Genomic DNA, 12895 nt, shown 5'->3' on the forward strand with positions numbered 1-12895 from the left:
GCCATCAAACCGAGAGCCGTCAGACAAACCCAGCGTCCAAAAACCGCGTGTTCCCCCGACTGCGGCCCCCACGGTGGCCACAGAGTAGCGTCTGGTGCATTTAGCCGTGTTCTCACTAGTGGCCCCAGTCAATGGAAGGATAAAACAATGAATAAAAGCTGTTTTGAGAAAGTGTGAGTCAACACAACCACTCGAAGTCCTTGAGCATGAAGCCATAACTGGCCACCCAAGATATGATGCAGACGGTTTACTGCAGCGTTATGGGATGTTAGTCGTAGACAGACACAGAGGTGCACACTCGCTCACAGCCACAGACGCACACAGTTAAACACACAACCGCGCATAACCTCTATTTATCCGAGATACTAATGTGAAGTGCTCAGCAGTCACTTTATTAGCCACACCTGTTGATAAATGCAAATATGTAATCAGCCAATCAAGTGGCAGCAACTTAATCCATAAAAGCACTCAAAGGTTCCAGTCTTGTCGGCTAAGAAAATGGAATTGAATGCCAGCAGTCATAAAAACAAAGATCTCCTTGTTGGTGTCGGCGTCATGAACCTCACACAAGCCGTGTGAAGCATTTACTCAAACCACACTGATACAGTGAGGTTTCTTTTTTAAATTCTTACGTTGTAGTGGATTTTATGTACACATGTAAATAAGGAAGTCTTATTCTTTAAATTAATACATATAGCAAGATATTATAAATAGGGAATATTAGGGAGAATATTATTATGAATGTATTATGAAGCATAAAGAGAAGGACACTGTATGAAATGATTAATGTAAATGGCAGAAGTAGTGTTTATATGTATGTCGCATGGGAATGAATGTTGGTTTATTGTTTCAGAGATGTCACATGAACTGATAGTAGGTTGAAGCCCGTGAAGTTGCTTGAATCCGGAGAGTGAGTTCTCTTATCGGGCCGTTAGCCAAAAGAAGTGTAGCATGCAAAGCTGACCAATGAAACAAACTTTCAAGATTAAGAGGTGTGTTTGACGATATTAATAAATACGGGTGTAATAGGGAGGGGGTCTGCCTCGAGACGTGCTGAGGGCCCCAAGACAGATCTCTACTGGCTACTTTGCTTTTAGCCTGCGGCGGGGAACTCAGTTCGGTCTTACGACCGTAGCTTCAATTGTTTGTTAAACTTCTTGCAATTAAATATTGTTAAACTGAATCCATTGCATCCTGATTTCCATCTTGCTCGAGACATCCATTATTCTGCACCCCTTATCAAAATTCAAGGTCAGATACAGATTTTCTAGTACTTTATTTCCCCCAGGCTACACACACACGTATCGTGGTGTTTCATCTTATCGTTCATCGGTTGGCCGAATTGAGCAGAAGTCGTACCTTGAGGAAGATCTTAGTCTTTCCCATCTTCCAGTCATCGTCCCTGCCGAGCACTAGCTCGGCGATCCTCTGGCAGGTTCCCCTCAGGTCCTCCTGGTGGGTGAGAGACAGGACATGTCGTAACTTTGAACTGTGAGGCTTTGGGAGTGACAATGTTGAAGTATAAGTTTAAAGTTTTCTGATGAAAAGAGCAACACTAACGATGAATGTGTGTATTATAGCCTGATATAGCTTCTCCCTTCATTCCATGGAGCTCAATTAAAATACATCAGTGACTGATGCACTGTTGCACTGGGTGACTTCATTGATGAACACACACACACACACACACACGCACACTACCTGTTTGTAGGCCGGTTTGACTCCAGGCATGAGCACCCGGTAGCGGTCAACAAACTCCACGAAGGTGTAGCGGATGGGGTATCCGGCCCGGCGGATGCGAATGGTCTCCATCATGCCCGAGTACCTCAGCTGACGCACACACAGCTCCCTGTCAAACAACTACAGACACAAACACTGTGACAGGAAGGCTGAGTTTACTGACCTCAAAATCAGTTGATACCTCAGGTGTTAAGTTCACCGTGTAGCCCTATGAAGGTTAACGTACACGGCGTCTCTCCATCACTCTTACACATTCCACATATATTCTGTTCATTGGCGACGGTCGTAATCCAAGATAGCAACGGCAAAATCGTCGAACTCCAGGCTTCAAGATCAGTCCACAAACCAATGAGGGGACGTCACCATGACAACGTCCACTTCTTATACACAGTTCATGGTCATGTCTTTTGTGTATGTAAATCATGTGATGTGGGGCTTTGGTTTATGCTATATACTTGTCCCCATACAAATAAAACATTAAATAAGTAATGAATTTTACTTCTTATACTGCACGAGTTGTGTGAGAGATTAATACAGTATCAGCAGACTCCACGGGGGGTTAGGTAATAAACAATGTTCACGGACGCTATTGGTGAGAAAATACTCATTGATACTTTTATTTTGGTCAAAATAAAAGCATGTTAAACTTTTTAAAGATACATTTTATTCTGCAACCCTTATATATGTGATACGAAAACATTATAATTACTGATGAAACATACTATTACAAGCGTTTTTCTTCATCTTGTACTCGAAAATATATTTCAAAGTCTTTCCCATATTCTATGGCACTGCTGATTAAAAACAGATTAAACATCTATCCGCAGGTTTGGAGAGAATAACAGGAAGAAGTACGTTAACCCCTGATCATAAACAGCTTGATCACAAATGGCTATGTTTACTGTAAATATGGAGTTGCTTCAATTTAAGACTGTTTGCCTTTAAAATATGAATTGATAACAGACATATCAGACTCCTTCATAACTACTGCATTTAACCTAATGTGACACTCCTGTAGTGTTGTTGTCCCTGTGCATTTAGATATTATGATACTTAATGTGATCACGTTATTTTGTCTAGCTCACAATTCCTTTTGAACACAGTTAGTGAACTCGCTGAGAAATGTTTTCTTTTCCTGCCGCTGCAGAGTCAGTCCAGGAGTAACCAAGTTGTTTCACTTCTATTGCCCTGCTTGTCATCTAAAATACCAGAAAAGTAAACATATTCTGCTTTGACAGCGAATGCAGACACTCACCATGGGCTTCTTGAACTCGTTGGGTTTGATGCAGCGGACGAAGAACGGCTGACAGACGCTCAGAGTTCTCATCAGCAGCTCCAGAGATCTCTTAAACTGACTGCTCAGAGTGGGCGAACGCTTCCTGGTCTCTGCCCCCTAAAAACACACACACACACACACACACACACACACACACACACACACACAAAGTGAGAGAACACAGAAAGTGTCAGAGTCTGAAACAATGAGGACTCCTTTCTCTCTTCCTGAGCTCTGACACTAACATTCTTCCTCTCTGTCTCTAAATATAAAAGTATTTGTCTGGCTGACGCCGCAGGAGTTAAAAAAAATGACAATACAAATTTGAGCAGCAACAATAACTCGTTGCTTTATCGATCAAAATCAAATTCATCGTTATCTATTTTTTTAAAGAAGTAAATTGTTGGTTCAAAGGTGATTTGATGTGTATATTTGTCAGTGGGCTCAAATCCAACCTTTTTTAATTTTATGGGCAAATGATTCATTGATTAACCTAGAAAAGGAGAAAACAGATTAAGTGAAAATGAAAATAAGTGTTCGTCAGAGGTCGAAGAGGTATTCCGATCATTTACTTCAGTAAAAGTACAAATACCACACTGTAAATACTTTGCGACAAGTCAAAGTCCCGCATTCAAAACCGTACCAAGTAAAAGTATGTAAGTAGTATCAGTCAAAGTATTTGAAGTAAGATGTGTTTTAGTATTATATGTGTGTGTCCAATACCATAGCGACATCAGCCTGGAAGATCTGTTTGATGAACTTGTTCTTAGAGGAGTGAACCAGCTGGATGATGTCACCGTATAATGTGTCTCTGTTCTTCTCCAGGAAACCTGCAGGACCCCCCCCCCCACGCGCACACACACGCGCACACACACACACCCTTTGTCAGAGCGTGCACATCAAAAAACAAGGATGCATGGAATTTTCGATAACAAATGTTTTAAACAGCTATTTCAGCAAATATTAAACAAAAGCACGAGTCACAATAATAGCATAGCTAGAGAGCTAGAACCGAAGGAAACGCATTAAACATCTTCGATGTTCCTACAGTCATTATCACCTCCGGGTGTGTATGAGTGACTGACCTCTCGTTTCGTAGTAAACCACTCCAGCAAAGTGCTGAATGCCAAACTGGGTCTCGTGGTTGTTCTTTGGAGGGATGTAGTATGTGTTGAGCTTGTGCTGAAAGTTGAGCTTGTTCAGCATGGTGGTGTCCGTGCCCTGCAAGACGCACAGAGACGGAAACAAAAAGACACATTTATATATTGACCAGATGACCATACAAATGAATGAGCTGAAAGACACTAAAGAGTTTTTATAGATAGGAGCCGTAGATTCAGCTGCCAGTTCTCTGTAGGTTTATCACTGAAGGCGACAACTTTGACTTTGTCATAATGTTGTTCAAACAAATATAGATTCTATCCACTTCATGTATTTCCCTATAAGAATAAACATTCAAGCGATAAACAAGCAGCACACAGGACTAATGTAAGACCAAGTGACGGTGAATCATGTAAATTCTCCGCCTCCCGACAGCAACACGGTTTCCAGAAAGCAAAAGAGATTTGAAGTCCTTCGCCATGTTTCTATAGTAGCCCAGAAGGGACAAACCAAACACCAGCCGCCGGCTGACGTTTCCGCAGTGTTGCCAAAAGGGAAAGAGGGGTACTCAGTTGGTGTAATATCAAGCATGCGTACCTTGGGGAACCGGCTCTCCTCGTCGATGAGCGAGATGATGTTCATGGGTTTGATGGCGATCATGTCCAGGGCGTCCTGGTTGTCGGTGAACTCGATGTGCTGCCAGTTGATGTGCTCCAGGTTGTACTCCTCCTGCTCCAGCTTGAAGACGTGCCGGACGAAGAACTGCTGCAGGTTCTCGTTGGCGAAGTTGATGCACAGCTGCTCAAAGCTGCGGAATGGAGGGGCGAGAAGACAAAGTTATTCCGTGCTCGGGAGCTCTTCAAGTCAGGAATAAGCGAGGGTGAGAGGAAGAGGTTTGACTTGACATTTATTGACATGGTAAGAGGCCAGTTTTGAAAAATCAAGTTAGGAAACAATAATCAATAAGATTGATAAGAATCAATCTATATCTAATGCAAAATCAATGCATAATGTCCTATAAAACTGTCAATGTGAAACTGATGCCACTGTAATAGTCTGTGTCAGGTGTGAATGTCTTTGAGACGTGTTGGACCTGTTGACAGTGAAGTTCTCAAAGCCAAAGATGTCCAGCAGTCCGATGGAGCGTCTGAGAGCTTTGGGCTGTGAGGACGTCGGCTTGTAAATGGCCGCGTTGATCTTCTCCACGATCCACACAAACAAGCGGCCGTAAATACCCTGCACGCACAAACACAAAAAGCAGGACTTAAAATACTGAAACTATTTGCTTTGACTTTTTTTTTTTACATTATGTGGAAGGAAATACGTTTAACGTAGTAGAAAACACCACATTGCATCTTTTATCTCCATTAATGGACTTTAGTTTTGGCCTAATATGTAAGGGCATATTTCACGAAAACATGAATAAAAGACAGTTTTAATAATCAAGTGTTTCACCTTAACGAAAGCGTCCCGTACATCTAGAGCTTGTTCCATGCTGAGTGGGGTGGAGACGGTCTCTCCTCTGGTGATCAGAGTTCGGCTGGTCAGACAGTTCATCAGGGCCTTACTATCCACCTAAACACCCACAGACACACACACAAACAAACAAACACACACACAATTCTGTTTCCACATCAATGTAAATGTGCCAGAGTTAGATATAGTCCCTTGGCAGGTTAGTACAATTTAGTGGCCTCGTATTATCAGTACAGTTCAGGCGTAAACACTATGGTACAACACTGTAAAGCACAATGCTCTACAATACAATAAAGTACTGAAATACATTACAAAACAATGATGGCAGTGTCAGAAATGAGGTGGTATGATTACTTGTGATTTCAGGTTTGGTTTGCTTTTTAAAACAACTCTTTAATTTAAGTTTAGGTATTTTCCTGTGTGTGTGTGACAAGTGTTTTTGTTTCATATTTGCTGAAATAGCTGATGACGCAAAACATTTGTTAGTGATGATTACATGCGTCCTTGTTTTTTGTTATGTGCTCGCTCTGACAGTGGGTTTCTCAGTGTGTGTGTGTGTGTGTGTGTGTGTTTGTGTGTGTGTCACCTCCAGCAGCCTAGCAGCAGTGGTAAGGTGAGGGCTGCGGACCACCTCGCAGGCATCCAGGTTGTCGTAGGTGCGAGCTGTAGGGCCAAAGGTCAACAGCTTAAAGACTCCGAAGCTCACTGTGGCTCACTGTGTTGGTTGAGTGTCATACTGCCATACCATAATACTGCTAGCATAACAAACAATGGAAATGCTTTGTAAACCTCTGTTTTGCAACACATATATTTTCTTTTCTTTGAAGGTATCTGATACTTTCTGATCTAATTTGCATATTTTCTACAAAGAGATCTTACTACTTAGTTACTAAAAATGTGTCTGTATCGTCTTAGGACAATATAAATGGTTGATTAAAATGTAAATACATGTTTTCAGAACCCCCAAAAAACATCTCGCCAACCTGAATAGTGTACTGGTATTCAACAACCAGCATGTGTGTAGCCTGAGGGCCACGCCCACTTCTACTGCTAAGCTTTACACTGGAAGGCGTTCGCTCATGTGACTCCAGTGGCCGGACAGTATGAAACAATGTTCAGAGAAGGTTTCCTAAGAAAAGCAACCTGGAACTATGAAAGTGAGGGGCACAAATATAGGATTTATGCTCCTGTTCAGAAGTGTAAAGACAGAAACAACGCACAGAGGAAGACTGACGTGGAGACATACCAGAGCAGCAACAAACCAATGAATGTGTTGTAAAATTCACAAGGATTCTTTTTGACTGTACCTTCGTATCTGATGTTCCCCATGTGTAATATAGATGCCAGCAGTTTAGAAATCTCCCAGTTCTCTTTCTCTGTGAACATCAGCACCTGCAGAGCAACGGCAGTCATTTTCAGTTTCTTTTTAATCCAAGAGTATTATTTGACTTCAAGCCGCTACTAAAGCCCTAAAGTTACACCTGGAGGAAATGTCTCAGTGTGTGGATTTAATCAGTACCTTCATTGCAGAGCGGATGTTGGAGTACTCTTTCATGTCGTCTCGGCCATCACACACTGTGCACTTACCCTGCAGAGAAACAGAGAGAGATCTAGAGGGACTCACTTTGCGGTGATCAAATATTGAATACCATCGATTTGTGTTGAGCTTTTTGTCCTCTTATATTTCAGTTCAAGTTCTTGCTGTTTGACGATAAAGGAAAAAACAAAACGTGTGTTTCACGTCCCAGAAACTTTCTCTGTTATCAAACTCGTAGTACAGCTGGGGGAAGCATCTCAACTTCTCATCACATCATCTGTTGGGTCAGTGTTTCCGGGGGACGTTACCCCTCAGAGATGTTATAAAGTACCGTGCACTACTGAGGAGGGAAGTCAGGAGGGAAAAAGGACCGCGTTCTAGTTTTACTAGTAGAAAAAGCAAATGAACGTTCGTGTATTTTCTCACGACTGTCTTTTTCCAAATCGAACGATTCCCATCCTAAATTGACACGGTCTATGTTAAGATTATTATTTTTGAAGATGTCACTCTTATTAAGCTTATTAGTGTTTCCCAATTTTCTGCTACTCCAAAAACAATTCCATCATCTCGGTTTTGTTAGTGTTTAAGGGTGAGGCTGTTGGTTGTTGTTGTTGTTATTGTTGTTGTTTTGCACTCACTGAGGGTTTGAATGTCCTGACAGTTGTCTTCACTCGAGTGACCGTTCACTTACTGCTAAAGGTCAAAGTCTCAACTGCTGCAACAGCGAACCGGTCGCTAACGGCGACGTGACCGGCAGAGCTCACAGGAGGGTGGAGGTGACATAGTCCTCACCATGGTCAGGTAGGTGAAGTCGGTGGCCTTGCTGAGTCCCAGTTTCTTCTTCTCCTCTGCAGTCATGCCCTTCAGCATGCAGTAGAAGACGTGGTAGTTCCTCTCATCGTGGGCCTGCAGAGAGAGAGAGAGAGAGAGAGAGAGAGAAGCACACTTATGTCAATGTGAACATTAGAATTCACATTAAAGCAGCACAGACACTGGCTAAGTGGTAAGAAAGCAGATGCATAACTATTTGAATGGAATAAAAATGAAATAAGAAAATGAAAAAATATACAATATATCGCCAAACCATATATGCAAGAATTGTGTCATTCTTTTTTGTGAAAGAAATACTGGCTGCAGAGTTCAAGGTTTGATTATGTAAAAAAATAAGTACGTACACGTCATTTACCGGTACACAGATTATGACGTGACATGTAAAGATATACATGGAAGAGATGAGAGAGCAAAAAAGACTAAAATAAAATACAACAATTAAAATTCAGTAATTATTTCAGTGTATTTGCATCTCGAGATTGCTGTTTAGAAAAAATGGCGTATGCATTATTTCCCTTCTTCACTACTTCATACACCGCAGAAAGATTATCGAAACCCTCACAGTGTGTGTTTTGAAGTGTGCAACGGTTTGCACACTCACCGCAGCACGTCTCAGCAGAACATTGAGGTGTTGCCATGTTGTCAGAATGTCGTGAGCCGTACCTGTCGACACACTCTGGATTTCTCCAGCAGGTATTGCTCGATCTTGGCTCCCTCTATGGCCCCTCTCTTGTTGAAATGGATGTCGATGTATTTCCCAAAACGAGACGAGTTATCATTGCGGATGGTTTTAGCGTTGCCAAAGGCTGGAAGACAAACCAGTGGGGATGATGTCACATAAACACACGGAATACCCAGGGTGTGTACTTCTGTGAGTATTCTGTGTGTGTTCATGGTGTGTTTCACATGTAAGAGCATTTCTGTGGGCGCATAAGTATTAAGACCAGTTTTTTGTATCAATTTATATCACCTGCTCGGACATAAAGTGCACCTGTAAATATATATAAGTGGTATGCACACATCACTAGGTTACCATTTTATCATCTTGTGTCATAGCTCAACCTAAGTGGACTGCACTGTCAGTGTGTGTGTGTGTGTGTGTGTGTGTGTACCTTCTAGTATGGGGTTGGCCTCCAGGACCTGCTGTTCTATCCAGGAGTGTTGACCACTGATGGCTGCCAGGAACTGCAGGATCAGTTTGGTGCTTTCCGTTTTCCCCGCTCCGGACTCACCACTAAGTCACATAGACACACACACACACACACCACATCTATTTTGTACCTAAACTTTAGTCAAAGCCTTAATTTAAATAAACAGATTTCTCCCGTTTTCTACAACATACTGAATCAACTTTTTAAATGCACCAGTGTCATAAATCAGGAATGATCTCTACATGGGAAATATTAGGGATGAAAAAAATGAAATACATGTACTTATCCAATACATGTACTTATCCAAGACACACTTTAAGAACATGAAATATATACATTAAAAAATGTGACGTCCTAATTTTAATTAATTAAATCCTCTCTCCTTTCTCAACAGTGTGTGAATGTGTGCAATACACTGCCAGTGTGCTTTACCTTCACTGAAGATTTCTAAGGTAATACTATTCATAATGAGGTCATAGGGAAAAGGGGAAAGTAACTTAAAGCAGAATTGAAAATGTCAGCTTCAGTGTGATTTTGCACATTTATCCTTCCAAAAGAGGTCGATTATATTTCCCTCTGGACCCAAAAGATTGACCGACCGACAGATATTGCCACATATCGGAGATGTGAACTTCAGCCACTCCCACATTGCAGCCTGAACTCCCTCCCACCTGATGATGCAGCACTGGTCGCGGTTGTTCCTCTGCATGTTGAAGTAACAGTTGTCAGCGATGGCGAAGATGTGGGGCGGCAATTCGCCGATCTTCTTGTTGGTGTAGAGGCGAATCTGGTCGGCCGTGTAGATGGGCAGCAGCTGGTACGGGTTGACGGCCACCAGGATGGAGCCGGTGTACGTCTGCACACAGAGAGGAAGTGGAGGAGTAAGAGGGAAAATAAAACAAATTTCCTGATATTTGTTCCACTGCAGAATAAACAGTTTCAGCAGATTTTCTTGTTTTTTATGGGAAATGTTCAGCAAAATATGCGAAGTAACCACCACCGTCAGATAAATATGGTGGAAATACTCAAATAAAGTACAAGTACTTTAAATTAGATATTTATGGACATTAATGTACTTAATGTTGATCCTTGTAGCAGATAAACAGGCCAGTTTAAGTATATTGGATCAGTATTGGTCAAACTCTTTAAATAAAAAAGGGCAGTATATACATGTCAATGCACACAGAGACACATGCACACAATCCATGTTGTTGATTTCAGAAGTAGGTATACATAAGCCCTGTAACCATGATGTATTTATATTGTCCCTGTGATTAAATAAATATATAAACTAATGAATCTATGATAAACAATGATGTGCTTTCTGTTACAAGAACCTCCGTCTTGGAGTAGTGCGCACAGCAACGTGCTTTTTTTTTATGATCATATTATTGTAATGAACACCAAGTGTGCATGAAAACACATGAGCTTCTGTGCCGTCTGCTCACACACAGGGTCATGGGGGGGGAGAGAGCGGCGAGAGAGACTCGGAGGAACGCTGGCTGAAGCGACGCAAGGCGTCGCAGCTCTGGGGGTGAGGTACGACAACGAGGACGTGTCAGTGTTCGCTACAAGAGAGCGGGCGGCCATGTTGGAAACAAACATAACATGCAATGTCCAGGCTGGAGCGCTGGGAGAACCAGCAGCGTAAAACAGGAAATCTTCTCAGGTTAAGCGATTTGGAAAAGAAGCTCATTTTTCCCCCCTGCAAGAACATTTAGAGTTCACTGTTAGCCAAGACAAACTATTTTGTGACGATAGCGGTCCCTTATCACAATCATCAGAACGTATGAGACAGAACGGCGCTGACACGAGACATTCAAAACATGCAACATACATGTGCATACAACGTGCAGATTGCAGATGCAGTTCGACAGGAAATACACCGCATGTTGCTGTTTCTGAGGCCGTGCAGGTGTTTGCGCATTGAATATATGTGTTAGGTGCATCATTTTCAGCCGAGGTCGGAGCCGTCTCCGGCCATGCTCGACGTGCGGGAGCTGACTTACCCTGCTACCACAGTTTGTCTTCAGAGGCCACCGGGGAAAGGGAGAGGAGAAGGAGAAGCAGAAGGAGAAGGAGAAGGAGAAGCAGAAGGAGAAGCAGAAGGAGAAGGAGAAGGAGAAGGAGGGCCACAGAGAAGATGAAGAGGCAGGAAGTTGAGATGAGAGCAGGACGTCCACCAGCAGACGTCTGCGGTTGGTGTTGTGAGATAATAATAAGGCCGTCTAAGCCCGGGCTAAAGGTTTAAACAGCTGTGGTCGTCCATAAAGAAGTCTGAAGATAACGTAGGAGCAGTCATGGTAATTATGGATGGACTACGGTCATTGTTCTAGTTTTAGAAACCATTCAATGTTTGCTTTTATATTGCTACTTTACCTTTGTACACTTACAGCTTTACATCTCTGTGTATATAAAGTATATTTATTTATTTAAGTGTATTGATTATAATATTATTTATATATATATATATTTCTTTTCATCATGAGGCAAATACATAACTATATTCCTGTTTACTTTACAGTTAACTCACTTTGTGATTACTGTACGACCACAAATACACATGATCTTAGATTCTATATTTCATCCCTATATTTTAACCTCTGCAATATCTTATTCTGAATGATTGTCATTTCTGAATTGCATGTTTTTTTCTTCTTAAACATATTCGATGAGCTTTGTTGGAGAAACTAATGTTTTAATTTCATACAACTGCTTCTCCAATAAATAACCATCCAGAAGTTGGTTCACCATTTATTTCATTGACAGAACATCAATGGAAAGATCGAATGTGAATTTAACACTGTATGCTCATTTAAAATCCTTGAATACAAGATGTGTTCTTCATTGAAATGTGGCATCTGTATCTGGATGAGACACACGTGTTGTTGCAGGTGTAAATGTATGCAAATTGCCCAGTGATCGCATATCAAATGCAATCTGCACAAATTGGACTCCCAGATCACCTCCAGAACAGAAACCCTACCAACTGTACTGCTCTGCCAGAATGTGGGTCGTATTAAAATATTTACGCTTATTAATGAAAACACAGGTGAGCACATATCATTACCGAGGTACGGCATGTTCACCTGGTGGAAATGGGTTTATGGTGGACAGGTGAGTGTTTCTGTCCCTCATTAGCAGGTTGTAGTGGACCAGTGTGAGCGATAGTATTAGAACAGTACTGCAGTACTACTCACATATATGAGCTTTTCTCTGTATCTGATGAGCAGGTTGCGGAGGATACCAGCTTCGTTGAGGTCTCCCAGACGGATCATGTCCTCCACCCCGTGGATGGAGGTGGGATGCATTGGCTTGATGTTGGTGGCATTCTGGGGGGAGATCCAGTGCTCCTGATGGGGGGGTAGGTGGGGTTATCAAAGTGCACCATACACATTACAGTTGCCGTAGTATATATAGGGAGTATTTCAATATTACATGCTCCAACAGAATGTAAAAAAAAAGAAGTGTTTAAGCACTTACGTTTCCTTCGTCATCCAATACCTGGATCTGTCCCGAGTCACAGAGTTTGACCACCGCACCGATTGGCACCTCAAACTCCCGACCGGTCTTCAAGTCCAACCAGACATAATCGCCCTGGGGAAAAGGAAAAAAATCTGTAATTAAACTCGAAACAAGGATTGGGATTGGGATTATAAATGAGTCGAGTCACCGTCAGAGGGAAAACAGAATCAAAATTCTAAATCAAGGTTAGAATAAGAGCAATAAGGCAGATCGCAGGATAAATCAGAACCAGAAATGAACGGTGCCTTTATTATGACA

General features: G+C 42.0%; 1 protein-coding gene across 6 annotated transcripts in view; it reads right to left on the reverse strand.

Moving 5' to 3' along the window:
* The window catches only part of myo7aa (myosin VIIAa), a 51315-nt gene that overhangs the window by 22014 nt on the left and 16406 nt on the right, over positions 1-12895 (reverse strand). For 5 of the 6 annotated variants that reach the window (XM_056440946.1, XM_056440949.1, XM_056440948.1 and 2 more), the window contains 17 exons: positions 12596-12709; positions 12313-12465; positions 9784-9968; positions 9074-9195; positions 8625-8767; positions 7923-8036; positions 7113-7181; positions 6901-6985; positions 6180-6256; positions 5573-5692; positions 5211-5353; positions 4715-4925; positions 4102-4237; positions 3740-3846; positions 2996-3133; positions 1702-1860; positions 1360-1452 (listed from right to left, as the gene is read on the reverse strand). In XM_056440946.1, coding sequence (XP_056296921.1) covers positions 1360-1452; positions 1702-1860; positions 2996-3133; positions 3740-3846; positions 4102-4237; positions 4715-4925; positions 5211-5353; positions 5573-5692; positions 6180-6256; positions 6901-6985; positions 7113-7181; positions 7923-8036; positions 8625-8767; positions 9074-9195; positions 9784-9968; positions 12313-12465; positions 12596-12709 — 2169 coding nt within the window. Of the gene's footprint in view, positions 1-1359; positions 1453-1701; positions 1861-2995; positions 3134-3739; positions 3847-4101; positions 4238-4714; positions 4926-5210; positions 5354-5572; positions 5693-6179; positions 6257-6576; positions 6715-6900; positions 6986-7112; positions 7182-7922; positions 8037-8624; positions 8768-9073; positions 9196-9783; positions 9969-12312; positions 12466-12595; positions 12710-12895 lie in introns of those variants that run through there. The other variant, XM_056440951.1, reaches the window with a different exon arrangement.

This window comes from Pseudoliparis swirei, chromosome 20 (genome assembly GCF_029220125.1).
Source record: "Pseudoliparis swirei isolate HS2019 ecotype Mariana Trench chromosome 20, NWPU_hadal_v1, whole genome shotgun sequence".
In the NCBI taxonomy this organism is placed as follows: domain Eukaryota; kingdom Metazoa; phylum Chordata; class Actinopteri; order Perciformes; family Liparidae; genus Pseudoliparis; species Pseudoliparis swirei.